Source organism: Panthera tigris, chromosome A1 (genome assembly GCF_018350195.1).
Source record: "Panthera tigris isolate Pti1 chromosome A1, P.tigris_Pti1_mat1.1, whole genome shotgun sequence".
NCBI classification, from domain to species: domain Eukaryota; kingdom Metazoa; phylum Chordata; class Mammalia; order Carnivora; family Felidae; genus Panthera; species Panthera tigris.
In genome coordinates, this window is record NC_056660.1 from 25,524,770 (window position 1) to 25,545,265 (window position 20,496).

The 20,496-nt window shown below is 41.7% G+C and overlaps 1 protein-coding gene across 5 annotated transcripts in view; it reads right to left on the reverse strand.

The window, feature by feature from the left end:
- Positions 1 to 2,748: 2,748 nt before the first annotated feature.
- GPALPP1 (GPALPP motifs containing 1) overlaps positions 2,749 to 20,496 on the reverse strand; it is a 35,030-nt gene continuing 17,282 nt past the window's right edge. Inside the window, exons 7-11 of one of the 5 annotated variants that reach the window (XR_006213381.1) lie at positions 18,449 to 18,547; positions 15,119 to 15,337; positions 5,661 to 5,778; positions 5,081 to 5,136; positions 2,749 to 2,802 (exon numbers count right to left, since the gene is read on the reverse strand). Coding sequence is in view for 2 of the 5 variants with exons in the window: in XM_015538982.2 (XP_015394468.2) it covers positions 15,119 to 15,337; positions 18,449 to 18,547 (318 nt within the window). In the remaining 3 variants the exon portion in view is untranslated. Of the gene's footprint in view, positions 2,803 to 4,462; positions 5,137 to 5,660; positions 5,779 to 10,154; positions 10,192 to 12,552; positions 13,945 to 15,118; positions 15,338 to 18,448; positions 18,548 to 20,496 lie in introns of those variants that run through there. The other 4 variants (XR_001510676.2, XR_006213377.1, XM_015538982.2 and 1 more) reach the window with 4 other exon arrangements.

Below are 20,496 nucleotides of genomic sequence, written 5' to 3' on the forward strand. Positions count from 1 at the left end.
CCTGGATTCACGTATCCATCCTTCTCTCCTTCCTTCTCACAAAGTTACAGGGTATCCATTACGTTTTGGCTAGGCCCTAGAAATAGTACTAAGAAAGAAGAGGATATTGCCTTCACAGAGTTCACCATGCGGTGTGGGGAAGGGGCAAAACAGGTGAATAGCTCCCGGTAATAAAAAAGCAAATGGGGGGCGCCTGGGTGGCTCAGTCGGTTAAGCGTCCGACTTCAACTCAGGTCACGATCTCGCGGTCTGTGAGTTCGAGCCCCGCGTCAGGCTCTGGGCTGATGGCTCAGAGCCTGGAGGCTGCTTCCGATTCTGTGTCTCCCTCTCTCTCTGCCCCTCCCCCGTTCATGCTCTGTCTCTCTCTGTCTCAAAAATAAATAAACGTTAAAAAAAAAATTAAAAAAAAAAAAAGCAAATGGGACCATGACAGAGGGAGGGACCCACCAGCTGGGGAAGCCGGGGAAGCTGTGAAACTGGAGTGCCTTTTTGAGCTGGGTGTTCAAAGAACCGGTCCCTCAAAGATGAAGGATGAAATAAAGACAATATTCCATTAAGCAGGGGATTCTGTCTTCAAAATAAACTGGAGTACAAAATGTAGTAACACCCACCTTTATCTGGGCTCATATGCTTGCTACTCTGTGGTCAGAAGCAGGTACAAAGACAGTGCTGGTGGGAAAACCTGAGAAGGTGTCAGTATTAGAGTCAATCCAGCACAGCACCATTGGCTGAGTTATGGGCACCCAAAACACAGATGGTAGGCACCTCTTGGAAGGACCAGGTTGTTCCCTGGGCAGAAGGTGGGGTGTGTGAGTGAGCAGAGATGCACAAAAAGAGGCTGGGAGGGAGGCACAGACATACCCCCACCTGCAGCAGAGGCTTCGTGAGCTAGTCCGAAGACAGGGCACTTGAGTCTGAAGGCTATGGAGTCATTGAAAGACTTTAAATAGGGGAGATTCATAATCAAATTTATGAATTACAAAGGTTGTTCTAATGCTGTTGTGTTCATAACTAAGTTCAAGAATGACTCCTGGGGTCTGGATCGGGAGACTTCATTGATGGTGGTGCCTGTTCACAGAAAGAGGGAATCTAGGGGTCCCTGGGTGGCTCAGTCAGTTAAGTGTCCAACTCTTCATTTCCACTCAGGTCATGATCTCACAGTTTGTGAATTCGAGCCCCGCATCAGACTCTATGCTGACAGTGAGGAGCCTGCTTGGGGTTCCCTCTCTCCCTTTCTTCTGCTCTCTCTCTCTCTTTCAAAAAAAAAAGAGGGAATCTAGGAGAGGTCGGAGCACGGAAGCTACACCTACTGGTCTCTTGTGTATTCTCCCCAAGATATTCTTTGCTTCTACGAGCATATTTCAATTTAAAGCCAATAATGAATTCTATTTGGTCATGTAGGGCCTAGGAGCATCACATGGGTATGTCCAGCAAGCAGGGGATTTTGAATTAAAGAAAGCAGTCTGCCTGGAGATTTAGCTTTGAGGGTCATGGGTATCTAGACAAAAAGCAAAATCATAGGAGAATAAGCAGAATGGGAAGAGAGGACAACTATGAGGAACAACTGTATTTAAGGGGGAAGTAGACAAAAAGACACCTGTGAAGGCCTGTAGTGGACATATGGGACTGACTGTTCAACATTCGTCCTTCTTCTACAACTGCCCCCCCCCCATGTCTATTGAAGAAGCTGCCATGTTATTTTGAATTGACATCCTCAAACCAATCCAGCCTAGTGAGCACCTAACACAGATTAGAACAGAAGTGTCTCCTCCATTCCGGCTACAGCTCATTGATCCAGGGGTGGGCTGCTGACCCAAGCCAAGCCTGAGTCCTCCCTAGAAATTATTATTTTTTAGGAGATAAAACATTTTTAAATTTCAGGGGCTCCTGGGTGGCTCAGTCAGTTGAGCCACCGACTTCTGCTCAGGTCATAATCTCGCGGTTCGTGAGTTCGAGACTCGCGTCCGGCTCGCTGCTGTCAGTGCGGCGCTCACTTGGGATCCCCGTCCCCCTCTCTCTCTCTGCCCCTCCCCTGCTCATGCTCTCTTTGTGTCAAAAATAAGTAAACATTAAAAAAATTTTTTCTTTTAATTTCAATACCCAGCTCTAGCATTCATATACCCTGGCCTGGGGACAGGGTGGGGAGTACTCAGTTTTCCCTGTCCCCAAGGAGAGGGTAGATAGCTGAGTCACCCTTCACCCCCCCCCCCCCCCCCCAGTAAAGACCATCAGAAGGCCCAGATCCTGAGCTTTCAATATCAGGATCCAAATATGAGGGCTCACTCTCCCTCGAAGCTCAAACAACCTTCAACCAGGAAGGCAAGCCTTCTGCTCCTTTGTCTCCTGTCCATCCTTAAGACACAAAGACCTTCTGTCTGGCTAAGCAGGCAGGTCTGTTGGTGAACCCCAGGAGAATACAATCATCTTTCCAAATGTAGCAAGCATACTAGGTCTCTGACGCCCCATCTTGGAGCACACTTGGGGTCAGTTTCTGGAGGTGTTGATGCACGGGGGGCACTGAGGTTTTGCACAGCTCAAAGCCTCTCAAGAGGTGGACCTGGGAAGCTTATATGGAGGAGATGCTGCCTGAGATGCTCACCTGCCAGCAGGCAATTTCTGCAGCACGGTCCCGCAGGCCATCTCCCTTCGTGTGACATCTGTGGGTCATGGGAGAGGAGGCGGTTGACGTGAGTCACAGCCGCGGCCTAGAGCATGGCACCAGCCGTGATGAACTGCTCCAGTAGCCAGGGCCTGGAGTGGAGATGGGGGAGAGCCAGTTTGTCCTCCCTGGCAATTTGCGTGCTGAAATGAAAGAAGGAGGCAGTGTTCTTGGTGTGGCTAGAGCTGTGAGATGTCCAATTCAAAACTGTTAACGGCCACGCTCTTTTCCACATGGAGAAGATCAGCCTGTGGGGCCTGAGGTTGACGACACAGGAACTCATAGGGAAGCAGACTTAGAAAAGAAAGAGTCCGCAGGGCTGGAGACGCTGATTGCAGGCACCCTCACCCTTCCTGAGCTCTGTGTTTACTTCTGAATGATGGGGAGTTTCTCCCACAAACGCCTCTTAATTTGAATTGGGCTTCTGACCTTTGTTGCATCCTAATACTATAGAGTGACTTAGATGAAGCATAACCAGTAGGAGACAAAGCTAGGGAATAGGGTCACAGAAGTAAAAGGATATGGGTTTCTGGGGCACCTGGGTGGTTCAGTCGGTTAAGCGTCTATGGCTCAGGTCATGATCTCAGTTTGTGGGTTTGAGCCCCGCATCTGGCTCTGTGATGACAGCTCAGAGCCTGGAGCCTGCTTCGGGTTCTGTGTCTCCCTCTCTCTCTGCTCCTTCCCTGCTCATGCTCTGTTATGCTCTCAAAAATAAACATTAAAAAAAATTTTTTTTTTTTAAATTTTAATGTTCATTTATTTATTTAGAGAGCAAGCAGAGGAGGGGCAGAGAGTGAGGGAGAGAGAGAATCTCAAGCACTGACGGTGCAGAGCCCTATTTGGGGATCAATCTCAGGAACCATGAGATCATGACCTGAGCGGAAATCAAGAGTCAGACACTTAACCGACCGTGTCCCTCTGTTGTATGTAATTTTTATGAATATTCACAAGTTGTCAAAAAGGCCACATCACTTTACATCCTTCTAGCAACGTGGAGAACACATTTCCTACCACTCTTGCCAACGGGGTATTTTAATATTTTTTACTTTTGCGAATCTATTAATTGAAAAGCGACTTCTTACCGTAGTTTTAATTTGCATTTCTTTTTTATGAGCAAGGTTGAGTTTCTCTTCATATATTTAAGCTTAAACTATTTTATTTCTATGAATTGTGTTCATATTTGTTGCCCATTTATCTGTTGGCTTGTTGATTTTTTGTTGTTGTTGAATTACTTTTTTTGAGAGAGAGGGTGCAAGTGAGCAAGGGGCAGAGAGAGATATGGAGAGAGAGAGAATCCCATGAGGGGCAGAGAGGGAGAGAGAGAAGTGGGGCTCGAACTCACGAACCATGAGATCATGACCGAGCTGAAGTCCAATGCTTAACTGACTGAGCCACCCAGGTGCCCCATTGTTGAGTTTCTTATCGACTTCTGTCCGTTATTCAAATGCTAAGGAAATTATGCTTTTGTCTATGATGTGAGTTGCAAATATTCATGTCTTTTGACTGCTTTCTATACAGAATTTTTTTTTTTTTAATATTGTTCAATTTATCAACGCTTTATTTTAAGGCTTCTGGGTGTTAACTTATTTTTTGGCAATCCAATTCTGAGATTATAAAAGTAAATTCTCTCACATTTTCTCCCAGTACTTTTATGGTTTCATTTTTTTGACATCATAAAATATGTGATCTGTCTGGAATTTGTTTTGATCTACAGTGAGAGACAGAGATCTAACCCAATTCTCCCCCTACATGTCTACCCAGGAGTCTCAACATCACTTACTGAGTAATCTATTTTCCTTCTCACTGACTTGAAATGCCTTCTTTGTATTTGTGTCTGTTTCAGAACTTTCTATGACAGATGAGCTTTAACCCCATTCCCAACCCATTGTGCAACCAAGAAAGCTTCATTGTTACTGTTTTATTTTTAAAAACGGGAGAGCCTTGAGAATGTTTGTCTGTGGAGGGGAAGAGCAGGTGGCAAAGGAAAGTACAGAGGAGGCACCAACGGGGCCATGAAGGGCAAAGAGGTTGGGACCATTATGACAGATCCAAACAGCTCATTGGTATGCCCACCTCCGACAGGGGAGTGTGTGCTCTGGATTCTCAAAGGGTTTTTGCATAGTGTGAGGTCTCCTCCCTTTTAGCTTCGTGTAGCCCTCCCTCCCAGTTTGTCAGCCTCTTCTTGGCCACCCCGTCGGGAATCTGTGTCCGTTGACCAAGTGTTCTCTCATGGACCTTCCTTGCACTTCTCGGAGGCCCAGAGCGCAGCCTGGACCAATGGTACTGCCCATCTCGCTTTCTGCTCCTCTCTGTTTAGGTACCTCTCACTTGCCCCTCGGTGTTCGTTCCAAACCTCCCAGGCTCTGGCCCCTTCCTCCCAGCCAACGGCCTGTCTCATCTGGGTAGACGGCAGGTTCTCACCCGGAGTCCACGGTAGGGATTCAAGAGGCTGGTTCACAGAAGTTCTGTGTCAAAATCTGTGAGAAGTGAAATATCCACAGTGTTCATCAGATTCCCAACACCCCGAAAGGTCAGAAAACTTCTCCCTCAGCAAATCGAGTTTGCTAGGTATAATCTCCTTGAGCTTTTTAACTTTTACCTAAAAACTTATATATATATATCCATAACCACCCTCATTTCCTTTTCTCTGCTTTGGAGGACATGGGGTTCCTCTTCCTGTTTCTTCAAAGCCAGTCCCATACATCACCCTTTCACTCCAGCCTTTCTGCCGGATTATTTTCTCTGAGTTACTCTCCCCTCCCCTCCCCTCCACGCCTCCTGCCTTTCACACTGGCCTCTCTCGCTCCTAGGCCCTCACAGGACAGCAGCAACACCACACTCCGGCACCCTGGTGCCCCCCCCCTCGCTCTCAGCAGGCCGGGGGCCTCTCCTCTGTGGTCTCGCAGTATCCCGTGCACTTCTGTCCCGTGCCCCCCACCCTGCACTATTACAGCTGTGCTGTCTCTCCTGTGAGACTGTGAAATTGAGGACCACATCTTACTTTATATCTCTAGACCAATGTCTCACACACCATGGGAAGCTCGATCAATATTTGTAGTCAGGAGTTAATCGATTCAGTTCTTCTCTAGACCCTCTTCTCTCCTGTCTTTTCTTGAGGCCTAGAAATTAGAACAACAAACCGTTTTCTGGGTAGGCACACGGCGGGTTTGTCCAAATGTAGCACCTCTTTGTTTTTTTCTTGTATTTCTTTTCTCTCTTACGTCATGCAGTACTCCACGAGCTTTAAAAAAAAAAAAATGTGTTCTTTTGGCTACAGCTACACCGTGCGTCGGTCTAAATGACTCCTGAACCCTCTTCTGCTTTGTAACGGGGAATTCAAAGCTCATACTCTAATAAAGTATAATTTGTATTATTAACACCTAAATTGATGTGATTACTGCCCCCATCGAAGTGCAACTGCTCGGGAGGCAGTACAAATACAGCTCATTGAGAAATAGTTACTTACGTAAGAAAAAGAAAACCCAGGCCAGAAGTCCGAAATCAAGGTGTCAGCAGGGCCACGCTTCCTCTGAAGTCTCCAGGGGAGAATTGTTCCTCGCCCCTTACAACTTCTGGTGGCTTGTAAAGTTCCTTGGCGTGTGGAGGGTATCACTTCCGCTAATAAGGATACCTGTCGTTGGACGGAACCCACCCTAAATCCAGGATGATCTCATCTTGAGATCCCGAGTTTAATTACATCTGCCAAGACCCTTATTCCAAACCAGTCACATTCTGATGCTCCGGGTAGATGTGACTTTTGGGGGCCGCGATGCAGCCACTACCCCTGGCACTTCTCCAGACCCAGACCTCCAGTGCTCAGGAGAGGAATGTGAGACTCTCCCATCTCCCTTCTTGACTCCACCTCGTTTTATGATTTGGGGGTTTGTGGCCCCAACTTTGGTTAACCCCTCTCACAAGCTGCCCCAGACACTGAACACCTTCTATCCAAGATACATGATTAATTAGCAATGTCAGGCAAGCTTCCTTGTTATTGATTGGGTTGAAGCTGGCAGTTCGTCACATTTTTTCATTTTTCTTTTTTCTCGTTTGTAAATAGAAAAGGCTAAATGAACCATTTTGAGTTGTATTGTGTATTGAATTGTATCATCCAGAGGATTCGATGGAAGCCCGTAAGTAGGAGACACGCAGAGCTGTCTTACTGGGCGGAACCTTACCTGTCTCAGGCATCTCTAAAGCACTTCAGTGCATGGACGCGCCCTCCCCACGCTTCCCCCAACACAGACTCATAACCCTGAGACCTGGACTAGAAGATAACTGATGAAAAGGAGATTCACAATGGCCAGACACTAATACTGATAACCTGGGGAGAACTGACAGGTAGGTGGCGATATCCCATTTTGGCAGACCACTGGTTTTCTCATTAGAAAATTGGTGGGAATGAAAACAGATGAGGGCTAAAGCAAGCATCAGATGTTTCTGCCGTTGTAGCGTGTAGCCTTGTTCCCAGCTACAGCACCTTCATTCTCTTTTAGGGAACTGCCCTCCCAACTTTGAAGTCTGTGTGGTTAGGGAGGGTTTAGCTCCACAAGAGGGGGTGCGAACCAGCCTGGGTCATCGGGTGTTGTGTCTCCTGACCATTATGATCGATTCGGGGATGAACAAATGACCACAGCTTGTCCTTGCAGCCAGTTGGCATCAGTCCTTGGGCTTTGGCTGGATTTAGTAAGTTTTCTTCTCATTGGGTTGTTAAGATGGTAGGATGTCATGTTAGAGGTGCCACTATCCACATCTGTCATCAACTGGGAAGCCCACCTAATGATGAAGTCCACACAAAGGGAAGCTGGCTGAGGGATAGGGACAGAATCCTGATGGCATAGCTTAGGCATTCAGATCCAGTTGTCTCTAAAGCCAGGGCTACCCTCTGGACTTTGTATTACACGAAGGGATAAATTATCCTTTTTTGCTTAAGCCAGTTTGAATTAGGCTTCTCTCACTTGTTGCCAAGAGTCCTGGTAAATATAGGACTATTCTGAGATCGTAAGAAGTAAGCAGATCTGTCTCCAAAAGTTGTCTGAGTGGGCTTATTATCCAGGGGTCTACAGTGATAACCATCATTTATTGCTGGATTTTGTGCTGTTTCTATGTATCATCTTCTGTAATCCTCGTAACACCCTGTGAGGTATTATTGGTTTCATCTTAAGACCAATTACTGCTGAGACAGCTTAAGGAACTTTCTCAAGTCTATACAGCCAGTGGCAGGGCCAGGATTGGATTCCAGGCTGCTGTTTCCAATGTTTATGCTCTTAATTAGCATAACTTGTTAGTGAGGGCATTTGTGCCCAGTGATAAAAGGAGCACATTTGTTTTTCTCTTAGCACATGGACGGTATGAAGAGAAAACTTTACAACTAAATACCTTATCTTATGGCCTGTTTGTCCAACCTGACCTCATCCTAAAGAAACCAAATGGAAGGGCTGGACAGGAAAAAAGGTGGTTATCAGAGAGACTTGGAAATGAGTTTTGAAGTTCTTTTTAATATTTTAGCATAAGTTCTTGAAAATTTTGTCTTAAAAATTTTTTTTAATGTTTATTTACTTTTGAGAGGAAGACATAGAATGCGAGGAGAGGGGCAGAGAGAGAGAGAGGGAGACACAGAATCTGAAGCAGGCTCCAGACCCTGAACTGTCAGCACGGAGCCTCAAACTCATGAGCGGTGAGATCATGACCTGGGCTGAAGTTGGATGCCCAACCAGCTGAGCTACCCAGGCTCCCCACCATGCCTTTTAAGTTTATTTATTCATCTTTTGAGAGAGAGAAGGAAAGAGAGAGAGCCAGGGCGAGCATGAGCAGGGGAGGGGTAGAGAGGGAGGGAGAGAAATCCCAAGCAGGCTCCTCGCTGTCAGCGCAGAGCCCAATGTGGGGCTTGAACTTGAACTCTCCAATGACCGTGAGATCATGACCTGAGCCAAAACCAAGAGTCTGAGGCTTAACCGACTAAGCAACCCACGCGGCCCCCTGACCTCAGGTGATTTTGATGGTGGCTCAAGGATTACAAATTAAGAAATAGATGGATTTACTGTATTCTTGTCCCTAAATGAAAATGTTCTTCCATGTCCTGGAACTCTAAAGATTAATTACTCAATTGGTATCTGTTGCATTCCTCTGGTGCTATTGAGCTCTTTAAAAGAATGTACATAATCCTTAATAATTAGGCCTAGGAGAAGGAAATGAATAATAATTTATAACACATTTTGACAAAAGAGGAAAACCCGGATCTGCTTCAAATAATTACAGTTTCGGGGACAGGTGTGGGCACAAGTTCAATGCACTGATTTTCTGCTGATGACCATTATTAATGGAGTACATACAGTCTTCAGAACAAGGGCCTAAAGGGTGAACTCAGGCATGTTTGGGAAATTCTAGAAGGCCAGGCGGGCAGATTTTTGGTATTAGAATCCATCTAGGTAACTCCTCTCTGGTGTTTATGACTTGGCTAAAGTACATTCTCCTCTGGGAGGCTTCCTTCGATCTACTGAAACTGGGTTAGATGCCCTTATGTGGGATTCCTAGCACCGGTAGCAAGGACCAACCCTAAGCCCCCATAGTTCTTACATACCACCCACACTGGTGCGGTTCTTCAAACACCTCAGAATTAACACTTCAAGGCCTTTGCCTGTGCGGTCAGTCACTTTTCACACTGTTAGCACCTTTTCCTTTCTTTCCTTTTTTTAAAGTTTACTTATCTTGAGAGAGTGTGAGTGGGGGAGGGGCAGAGAGAGAGGAGAAGAGAGAGAATCCTAAGCAGGTGCCATGCTCTCAGTGCAGAGCCTGACTCGGGGCTCAATCTCATGAACTGTGAGATCAGGACTTGAGTCGGTCACTGAACCAACTGAGCCAGCCGGGTGCCCCAAACCTTTTTCATTTTTTAGGTTTCAGCTTAAATGATATCTCAGAGAGACTTTCCTTATTGCTTTCCCTAAAGAAGCATATATAATACAAAATTAGGACTTGAAAAAAGGGGGGATAATGCCCCACTCCAAATTATAAAAGAATACATGCTTTTGCAAAGCATTTGGAAAAGAGAGAAAGAAAAAACAATCTGCTAATAAAACACTCCTGAAAACACCACCAACTGTTATAGAACCTTACAACATGCAGAACAATGGAATCTTGGTTATAACCCAGGATGACCCCTCTTGTGCCACGGTGCTCTTAAAAGCATTTCCAATTTGTCTTAAATTTCTAAGGAATATTACTATTTGTAGTTATGTTGGGATAAGGAAAACCTGGTAAGTGAGCCATCTTCCTAAAATGTTCTGGTTGGCCAGAGTAGATTTTTGTGAAATAGTCTCTTTACTAATATTGCCTGCTCCAGATGAATTAATAATATTTAAGCAAAACAAAAATTGGGGCACCTGGGTGGCTCCGTCAGTTGAGCAACCAACTTCAACTCAGGTCATGATCTTGCGTTCGTGAGTTCGAGCCCCACATCGGGGCTCCCTGCTGTCAATGTGGAGCCTGCTTCGGATCCTCTGTCTTCCTCTCTCTGCCTTCCCCTGCGCGTGCTCTCTCTCAAAAATAAAAGAAACATTAAAACAAAACAAAACAAAAATAAAAGACCACAACTCCTGAGATATAGATGAAACTTTATTTGTACATAAAAAATTATACATCAGGAATTCTTTTCTAAAAAGTCTTTTATTGTAAAGCTCAAAATGAAAAGATTCAAAGAGGCAGTGTATAGCTCTTTGATTTTGTACATAATACAGTCACAGTTAAACAATTTTTTAAGCCACAAAAACATACACCTGTCCTATAATAGGAAATACATGACCTCTAACTGCATACTTAAATCTCATGATGCCATTCAAGGCCAAAGTAAAATTACTATCATGATAGAGGAGATTTGGCATTGATGTTAGCACAGGCACTATCTCTGACCACTTCTCTCTATGTTAATTCTTCTTCTCAGATACATTAACAGCAAATTGTTTTCTAACAATACTTAGTACCATGGAAGAAGTGAAAGAGACATGACAAGGACTCTTGTAAATAGTTAGAAAACTATCTCCCAAGATCACACATTTCTGAGTAATAATATTAACATTATCCACCCTATGTAAGAAATATAAAGCGTCATAATGTTTGGGGACCAAATAATTTATAGAATAAGTATTAATCTATTCTGGAGCATGTAAGCCTCAGTACCAGGTAAATCTCAACCTCACTTCTAAAACAAGTCGTTAATTCATAGAACCATTAAAATTTCAAGAGATAAATTAAATGTCAAATGGTTGCTACATCCAAACACGATTAAAAACTCTTAGTAAGACCATGGCTTTTTTTTTTTTTTTTTTTTTTGTGGTCACTAGTGGAAGCAACTAAATCTATCTGAGATGACAATTTATACAGGCAGACAAAAATCATATAATTTCAGATACACTGAACTTAGACATCACCTTCAACAATAAAGAAAGTTGGAGTATCTGCTTCACCTTTTGAACTTAGTATTGCTTTTTTCTTCTCCATCTTTTTTAAAGTTTATTTATTTATTTTCAGAGAGCTTGTGAGAGAAGAGAGAGGAGAGAGCGAGAGAAGCGAGCATGTGTACATGCGTGTGAAGGCAGGGGAGAGGCAGAGAGAGGGAGAGAGAGGATCCCAAACAGGCTCTGTGCTGTCAGCGCAGAGCCCAACTCAGGGCTCAATCTCATGAACCCGTGAGATCATGACCTGAGCCAAAGTCAAGAGTCAGACGTTTAACCAACTGAGCCACCCAAGCGCCCCTCTTCATTTTTAAGTTTCAAAAGACGTCATGGTTCTATAAAACTTGACCAAGAAATGTAGGTAATTAAAAAGTTCTGGGGCGCCTGGGTGGCGCAGTCGGTTAAGCGTCCGACTTCAGCCAGGTCACGTTCTCGCGGTCCGTGAGTTCGAGCCCCGCGTCAGACTCTGGGCTGATGGCTCGGAGCCTGGAGCCTGTTTCCGATTCTGTGTCTCCCTCTCTCTCTGCCCCTCCCCCGTTCATGCTCTGTCTCTCTCTGTCCCAAAAATAAATAAAAAACGTTGAAAAAAAAATTAAAAAAAAAAAAAAAAGTTCTTACTAGAAGATGTCAACAATGCCAATTTCCCTCCAGATGGATGGAGACTTGATTTAATTAGGCTTTTTACCATTTTGGAAGGGGGAGGGGCTGACATGAGCACCTTTGTATCCTGTGTAAATAGCAACTTTGTTCTTTTATTATCAGTGTTGTTATATTGGGCTTAATCTCTCAGAGGGACAAAAAACCCTCTGGTCTGGCCTTATGTTTTATTAAAATTGTCCTCAGGTGGCATGAAAGAGCATTACATCTAAAGCGGCAGTAAGCTGGCAACTTATGGAAGGCATTATGCAGAAAGAAAAGGTTTTTCTTCCTTTTGCTAAGGACAAAGACACTTCAAGGGTGAGAGAAAAAAATAGCAAATATGCAATACAGAAACATCCTATCCCTTTAAGACGAATAAAGCAAGGAAAAATAAGTAACCAATGGTGACATTTTTACTTTAAAAAATACCAAGTTTCCCTAAGACATAATGTTAGAAATTTATTTAAGGATGAGGAACTGGAAAACATTTCTTCATTTCACCAAAGAAAAAAATATAACCAAATTAAATGAAAGCAATGGATGCTTTTACACAAAGTTTTGTGTTCAGAACGCATTACCCACTAAAAATGACATCTTTAGTTCAATTTTGCTTAGACAAGAAGCTTTTTCGATTTCCTTAGGAGAATAATGCATCTTTTTTTTTTTTTAAAGTTTATTTATCTTTGAGAGAGAGTGAGAGCACGCGTGTGTGACCAGGGAAGGAGCAGAGAGAGAGGGAGAGAGAGAATCCCAAGCAGGCTCTGCACCATCAGCACAGAGCCCAAATGTGGGGCTTAATCTCATGAACTGCGAGATCATGACCTGAGCCAAAGCCCAACGCTTAACTGATTGAGCCACGCAGGCACCCCTAATTCATCTATTTAATAGCAACACTCCTCGAGTAGGCTATAATATCTTACACTGGTATTATGAGAGTAAAGAAGACTGATTTGTGCCATAATCTGAACAGTTCACTCAATTTTCATAACGCCTAAAAAAACCCTAGGAATCAGAATTTTTTCCATTAAAACCCCACACTTCCCACCTAGTCTCTGGTTTTTGTTCTTTTTCCCCACAGAAAACAAAACTCCTCATACTTCATCAAAACTAGGACACAGAACTAGTGAACAATTAGAATCACTCTGTAAGAAAACATAATTTAGAGGACTTGGATTTAGGCCTTAACTATTTAGAATGCTCTATTTGACATTTTAAGAAACAGTACCTAAAGCATTACAAACTAATATACTCTCATTAGAGTGGTTATGATTAGAGTTTCCATTTATATTTTTGTATTCAGGGCTAATTTTGATTTTTTAAAAAAAATATTCATGATTGATATAAAAGATCAGTCCCCAATAAATTAGCTAAAATCTGTTAAATACAAATGGGTTAAGTTAGATCATCTCAAAGCAAAGTTCAAAGACTTAGAAAGCTTTGATTGAGACCCATAGAGACCAAGTCCTAGGCTTCACACTGTTAATGGTTAATGGCATATTTTGTCCCTCAGATTGCCTCCCCTAGAAATACTTATTAAAGTTGGAAAAATCGAAATAGTTTTTCCTTAGCACATGAGATAATGCAGAGGTCCCTCTTTCTGACTTAAAAACCAACCAACCAACCAACCAACCAACCAATGAAAAAACAAAAACCCAAACAACAAACAAAAAGCCCCGTTTGCCCAAACAAGCAAAATGTTAACAGGACAAAACCTCCAAACCCTCTATTTGTAAATGTGCGTTCACTGGCTGAAGTTTAGAGGGAAAACCCAAATAACTTCCAATTCATGGATTTACTGCAAGGACCTGACACACTTACTCCAGGGCAGGTTAATAGTATCTCACGAGGAAGTCTAAGCTCTTGTGGAGATTTAGCAGATAGTCCTGACCAGACCTTAGAGGGTACTTAAGAGACATCACACAAATTAGGAGATGGGGGGAAATCCTCAAAATAATTACTTGAAGAAAAGCCCACACTTCATCAGAAGCCAAAAGCACATGAAATTCTATTCCACGTAAGAAATATTGACTTTAGGTTTCCACGTGACTTTAAAGGACAAGGTAAAGGACAGCACAAGGTAAGTTTGTATGGTTTTTAAGACTAAAATAATCTCCAATCTTAAACTCAAAACAAAGGAATGAAGGTGGACAGACAGATAATAGAGTATTCTTCAACTTTTCTTCATTGCACAGGGAAATCCCCCTGCAGTAAGAATAAGAAAGTTCAGTAAGTTGGAAAATATTTCTAACTTTAACTATATTTTCCTTTATTATTTTTAAGATTTTATTATTATTTTTTAAAGTTTATTTATTTTGAGAGAGAGAGAGAGAGAGAGAGAGAGAGAGAGCAGGGGAGGGGCAGACAGAGGGAAAGAGAGAACCCCAAGCAGGCTCTGCGTGACCAGTGCAGAGCCCAACACGGGGCTTAAACCCACGAACTTTGAGATCATGACCTGAGCCCAAATCAAGAGTAAGAGGCTTAACTGCCTGCCACCCAGGCACACCAAGATTTTATTTTTAAGTAACCTCTACACCCAGCGTAGAGCTCAAACTCACAACCCTGAGATCAAGAGTCGCATACTCCACTGACTGAGCCAGCCGGGCACTCCTGTATTTCCTTTAAAGCCACGATTCAATATTGATGTAGGTTTCATACAATTAAAAATGATAAAGGTTTTAAGAAGCAACCTCAGCTTTTACATAATTCCTTAATCACCATTATGAGCCCTTGTCAGATTGGGCTATGGATGAAGGATGCAATCATTTTGAACCTTAACTCATAGAGAAGCTTTCAAAGCACTAAACACTCTCTATGATCGTATTTAACACAGAGACTACAAACACATTTCCTTTGTCCATTCTTTAAAAAAGCATGCATATTGGGGTGCCTGGGTGGCTAAGCAGGTTAAGCATCTGACTCTTGATTTTGGCTCAGGTAGCGATCTCGTGGTTTATGGGTTCGAGCCCTGTGTCACCGCAGAGCCTGCTTGGGATCCTCTCTTTGTCTCTCAAAATAAATAAACTTAAAAAAAAAAAACCAAAAAAAAACCATGCACATTTACCCCAGCCTCAAACCACTCTTTCCTTTGCCATTTCTTCTAAATTAAACTTAAATTTTAGTGTCTTTAATGGCAATGCCTAGTTAGGTTATTATGAGGACAAGGCTACTTTTCCAGTAAACTACATTTTTTATCACACAAGGCTGAATATTAAAAAAAAAAATCACCGTTTACTTATAGAAAAAGATTTTAAGGTTTATAATCTACTTTATTATAAAAGGGAATAGATTTTTACATGCAATCATTTACGGACAACAGATTATATAGAAAAGTTCAAGTTCATCAGTTTGAAACTATACCTCACTGAAGTATACTTACTTATAAAAACATACTGCCTTTGCCGTGTGAAAATCTGGTGTTTAGTTCTCTAGATTTCTTTATCAGGGCTTTTTTCTGAGCTTCATCAAACTGATTAACTTTGAGATCCTTATCACGATCAAATGGTATTCGTTCTTGGGGCTTATTTTTCTCTTCAGCAGCCTTAGTCTTTAATTTCTTATGATGAATGTCCATAAGAGATTCTGATCTTTTTGATTCCTGGGGAAAGCAGGAGAGTAGAAGTGAAAATCTTTGTTGGTACAGATTACGGGCAGAATACGATCATGAACAAAATGATTAAGCAGTGATGACAAACACTAGAGAGGGCTTTTCACAAACCCTAACAATTTTTGCCAAAACCAAGACAGCATCTATGAAGCAAATACGTAGCAGGGGCAAATTCAATCAGCCAAAATGAAGGTGTCTACTAACTACCGCCACACACACTCACAAGCAAGACAGAGGGGGAACACATGTTTAAGTAACCATAATGAGAAGCATCCTGCGATGTGCCACAAAGTCCAAACCAAGAACACGGCTGAGAGAGGAAGAGCAAGTCCATCGTTGCCTAGGAGCCTGGTTAGAGTTTCACGGATGCGTGGGTCTGTGAAACCTGAACGAGCGGATGGGAATAGGAAGGGCCCTGCCAGGCTGAAGCGAGAACAAGGGCAAACCAGAAAAGTAATGGCATGGAAGCGATCAAATTCAAGGCCTGTTCAGGATATACAGTGGCATATTCCATACGCTAACAGAGTTCTGTTCCTTTCAGTTTTGTTCTTTCTCCGACATCCCTTATTTTCTTTCTTCTTAGCTGGGACAGGTGCTTACATTTTCAAATATATCTAGTAGGATGAGGTCTGGGCAAAGGCAACTGGCTTCATCAATTAGAGATTCATTGTAGACGTCTCAGTATTGACTGAAGTACAAGACAGAAGGGCCCTAGACTGAAGAAGCAGGGAGTGGAAAGCAGCAGCAGAGGTAGGCAGTGTAGACCGGCAGCTTGCAAAGTGGGGCACGGGGCATATGCGGGCCCGGGGGCTACAGAGAGTGGATTACACATGGTGGGAAGGTATGGCTAATTTTAAGATTATCCACCCACAACTCTCAACTTCTTCATGTAACCTCACTTCAAATTGATTTGGTTGATGATGCATCTTTTTAGCTCTCTAAAAAAAATTTTTTTTAACATTTATTCATTTTTGAGAGAGAGAGACAGAGCACAAGTGGGGGAGCAGCAGAGAGAGAGGCAGACACAGAATCCGAAGCAGGCTCCTGGTTCTGAGCTGTCAGCACAGAGCCTAACGCAGGGCTCGAACTCGCTGACTGAGTGATCGTGACCTGAGCTGAAGTCAGATGCCCAACGGACCGAGCCCCCCAGGCACCCCTCTTTTTATCTTGATCTCTCCCCTTTTATTATAGCCCTCTGCCAATGAACAAGGGAGAGGCCTCTCAGAATCTCCCTGTAAGAATACTGCCTAGGAGAGCAAGTCTCCATGGTTTCAAACAAAAAATGTGAAATACTGGCACGAGGCAACTTCCTCTGACTGAGGAACTGTAAGCCCAGGAGGGCTCTGTGTTCTGTGTCTGAAACAAATTTCTCTTAAGTGTGTGGTGTCCCTCGGAAATTGATGTTTTGCTTTTTGTTGGAATGATCTGTGTGCAGACACTGAATAGACGGGCAATGGAAGAAAGGGCAAGTTTTGCTTAGCAACCACCTCTCTTCCAGGCCCTACCTTGTTAAAAAATGTGAGAGCAAAGAAGTAAAAAGAGCTCTGTGAAAACAACAGAAAAAGGCGTTGGTAAGAAACGTTAAAAATGGTAGCATCTTATTTCATCCAGGAGACAAACTCATGATATCTATCTACTTTAGAACTCAGAAGTGCCACTGGAATAATCAGGAACACATCTATTTGAATGGAAAAATGAAGTGAGAGTTTCTGATAGAAAGTAAGTCTTACTTGGCTGATTTGACAAATCAGAGCTGACTTTGTCAATTAGGTTATATGGTAGTTATTCCCTATCAATTGAATAAGCTCAGTCTGGAGCTGCAGGTTTTAGCAGAATGTACAAAAGATATTATGTTAGTTGAGTATTTATTTGAATTACCACTATTTCCGTCTTCTTAATCTCTCTCACTCATTTCATAAATCTTGGTCAGATCTTTTAGAAAAAAATAGATGTGCAAGTCAAATGCTTTCTAATTCTTTATTTTCAGGAAAATTGAAGGAAATTTAAAACATTCATTAGTTATTGCTAAGAAAAAATAAGCTCTCAATACATGGAGTGTGGAGAAATAGGAACTTAAGTTCTGGACTCAGAAAAATCTGGGTTGCAATGGTGGTCCTGCTAGTTTCAACACTGGTAACCTTGGGCAAACAATTTGAACTTCATTTTATCAGCTGTAAAATGGTAGTAATCATTTTCAAATATTTGGGTGGGGAGGAGTTAAATGACATAATTAAAAAGGATTTAGTACAGTGTCAGGTATATAAGAATCACTCATAAATGCCATGTGTCAGATTTACTGATCATTTACTATAATTTAATCTTCACATTACCTCCACAAATCAAAAGTTATTCTCATTATATAGATCCAGAAAGAAAAATTAAGAAAATAAAGTAACTGGACCAGTGTGAAAAATACTGAAGGAGGTCCTAATGAGTTGACAGTTGACAGATCATTAATGATTTCTGTTACTAGATCACTATGAGGTTTAAGTAAATAACTCAGAAATTGTTTAAAGAATTGAATGGAGGGGCACCCAAGTGGCTCAGTCAGTTAAGCGTCTGACTTCAGCTCAGGTCATGATCTCACAGTTTGTAAGTTCAAGCCCCACGTCAGGCTCTGTGCTGACAGCTCGGAGCCCGGAGCCTGCTTCAGATTCTAGGTCTCCTCCTCTCTCTGCCCTCCCCTGCTCATGCTCTGTGTCTCTCTGTCTCTCAACAATAAATAAACGTTAAAAATTAAAAAAAAAAAAAAAAAAAAAAAAAAGAATTGAATGGATCGCTATAATGAACTTCATTCCATTCTCATCCACTTCTTTATGTAAACATGATTCCTTCCTTCCTTCCTTCCTTCCTTCCTTCATTAAAGTACAAACTGAAAACATTACATGAATACATGAAAAAATCCTACAAAAAGCCTATAAAAAGGATTTTATATAACTATACATTATACAACAGAATGGAATATTTCTAAGGGCAGATGTATAGAAAAACACTGAGGTAAAAAGGAAGACATATAAAAGAATGAGAAACAAGAAAGAAAATATAAGAAGAGCATTGAAGGATACAAAAAAAGAAAAGCTTATATATTTTATTCTTACTCACATTGTATGAGGACACCTGCTCAGCCAATCTCTTTTCCCTTCCTGACAATATATGTTCTTCATCCTTCTTATTGAATGACTTCCTTGCTTCTTGTGTTTCCTGAAGAATGAACACAGGTTGTTAACACATTACTGAACCATATAGTTAAGGGAAAAAAAAAAAACAAAAACATTATTTTTACTCAGATTGACTAAATAAGAGACTAAAGTAAGTTTGTTGAATCTTTTCCACTAGGAATATGAATAGAGTTGGTAAGGGATCAGTTCATGTTCTACTCAGTGATTTTCTTGAAAACAAGAAGAAAACCTATTCAGATCAATAGAAAAAGTCATTTACTTAGTTGTGTGTGTCAAACTCACAAAGGAGTTTGACAAATAATGATGAATTGTAGGAGAGGAAATTAGGCTTTAAAAGAAATCTGAGAGGGGCACCTGGCTGGCTCAGTGGGTAGATCATGTGACTTTTTGAGCTCAGGGTTGTAAGTCTGAGCCCCACCTTGGATATACAGATTACTTAAAAATAAAGCCTTAAAAAAATAGAAAAGAAATTTTACATTATCTGTTTTTAAAAGTAGTAATATCATTCTTGAGGGAAAAAAATAAAGAAAAAGAAAAGGTTTACAGTTTGGAAAAGAAATAGTAAAACTATCTTTATTCACGGATGACATGACTATTTATGTAGAAAACTCCAAAGCATCCATGAAAATACTCCTGGAACTAATAAGAAAGTACACTAGATCAAAGCTGCAGGATACAAGGTCAATATACAAAATAATCCAACAACGAACAACTGGAATTCGAAATTAAAAAAAAAAAATTAACAATAGTGTACACACAAGATGAAGTACTTAGATAGATTTCCAACAAATTTTAATTAGAAAAAAAAAAATTCTAGAGAATACAGTCCCAACCAGGGATGAGAAAAGCCCACATAAAAACAATTTAAAAGCACTGTTCTCAAAGCATTTAAAAAAAAAATTTTTTTTTTAACCTTTATTTATTTTTGAGACAGAGAGAGACAGAGCATGAACAGGGGAGGGTCAGAGAGAGGGAGACACAGAATCCGAAACAGGCTCCAGGCTCTGAGCTGTCAGCACAGAGCCTGACGCAGGGCTCGAACTCATGGACCACAAGATCACGACCTGAGCTGAAGTCGGACGCTCAACCGACTGAGCCACCCAGGCACCCCTCTCAAAGCATATTTTAATATTGTTGTTATCTGCTTAAGAAAACCAAAAAGGTCATCTATAATGTTTATCTTAATAATATGCAAAACAGGGGCTCCTAGCGGGCTCAGTTGGTAGAACACATGACTCTTGATCTTAGGGTTTGAGTTCAAGCCCCACATTGGGTGTGGAGCCTACTTAAAACACATGTACAAAACAACACTGCATTTGCTAAAGTATGTTAAAAACATAGGCATAGCTCAGTTCTTATTTTCTCATAAAAATTTTCCTAGAAAACATGCTTTCGTTTATTAAGGGGAAAATGATATTATGGTAAAATGGCAATAAAAACCTGACCATTTAATATTTAAGAGTTAACAGATCTAATCAAGACTAGGAGGTAAGGTAATAATAGATGTCAGGGAATTTTATGTATTTATTTATTTTAAAACAATGTTTATTTATTTTGAGAGAAAAAGTGTCCCAGCGGGGAAGGGACAGTGAGAGAGGGAGAGAGAGAATTCCAAATGGACTGTGCTGTCAGGAAGGAGCCCAACATGGGGCTTAATCTCACAAACCATGAGATCATGACCTGAACTGAAATCAAGAGGCAGAGGCTTAACTGAGCCACCCAGGTTAGCCACCTTCTACCTAACATTTAAAGAAGAATTAATACCTATTCTCAAACTATTCCAAAAAACAGAAAAGAAAACTTCCAAATTCATTCCATGAAGCGAACATTACCCTGATACCAAAACCAAATAAAGACACCACTAAAAAAGAGAACTATAAGCCAATATCCCTGATGAACACAGATGTAAAAATTCTCAATAAAATACTAGCAAACTGAATCCAACAATACATGAGAAAAATCATTCACTAT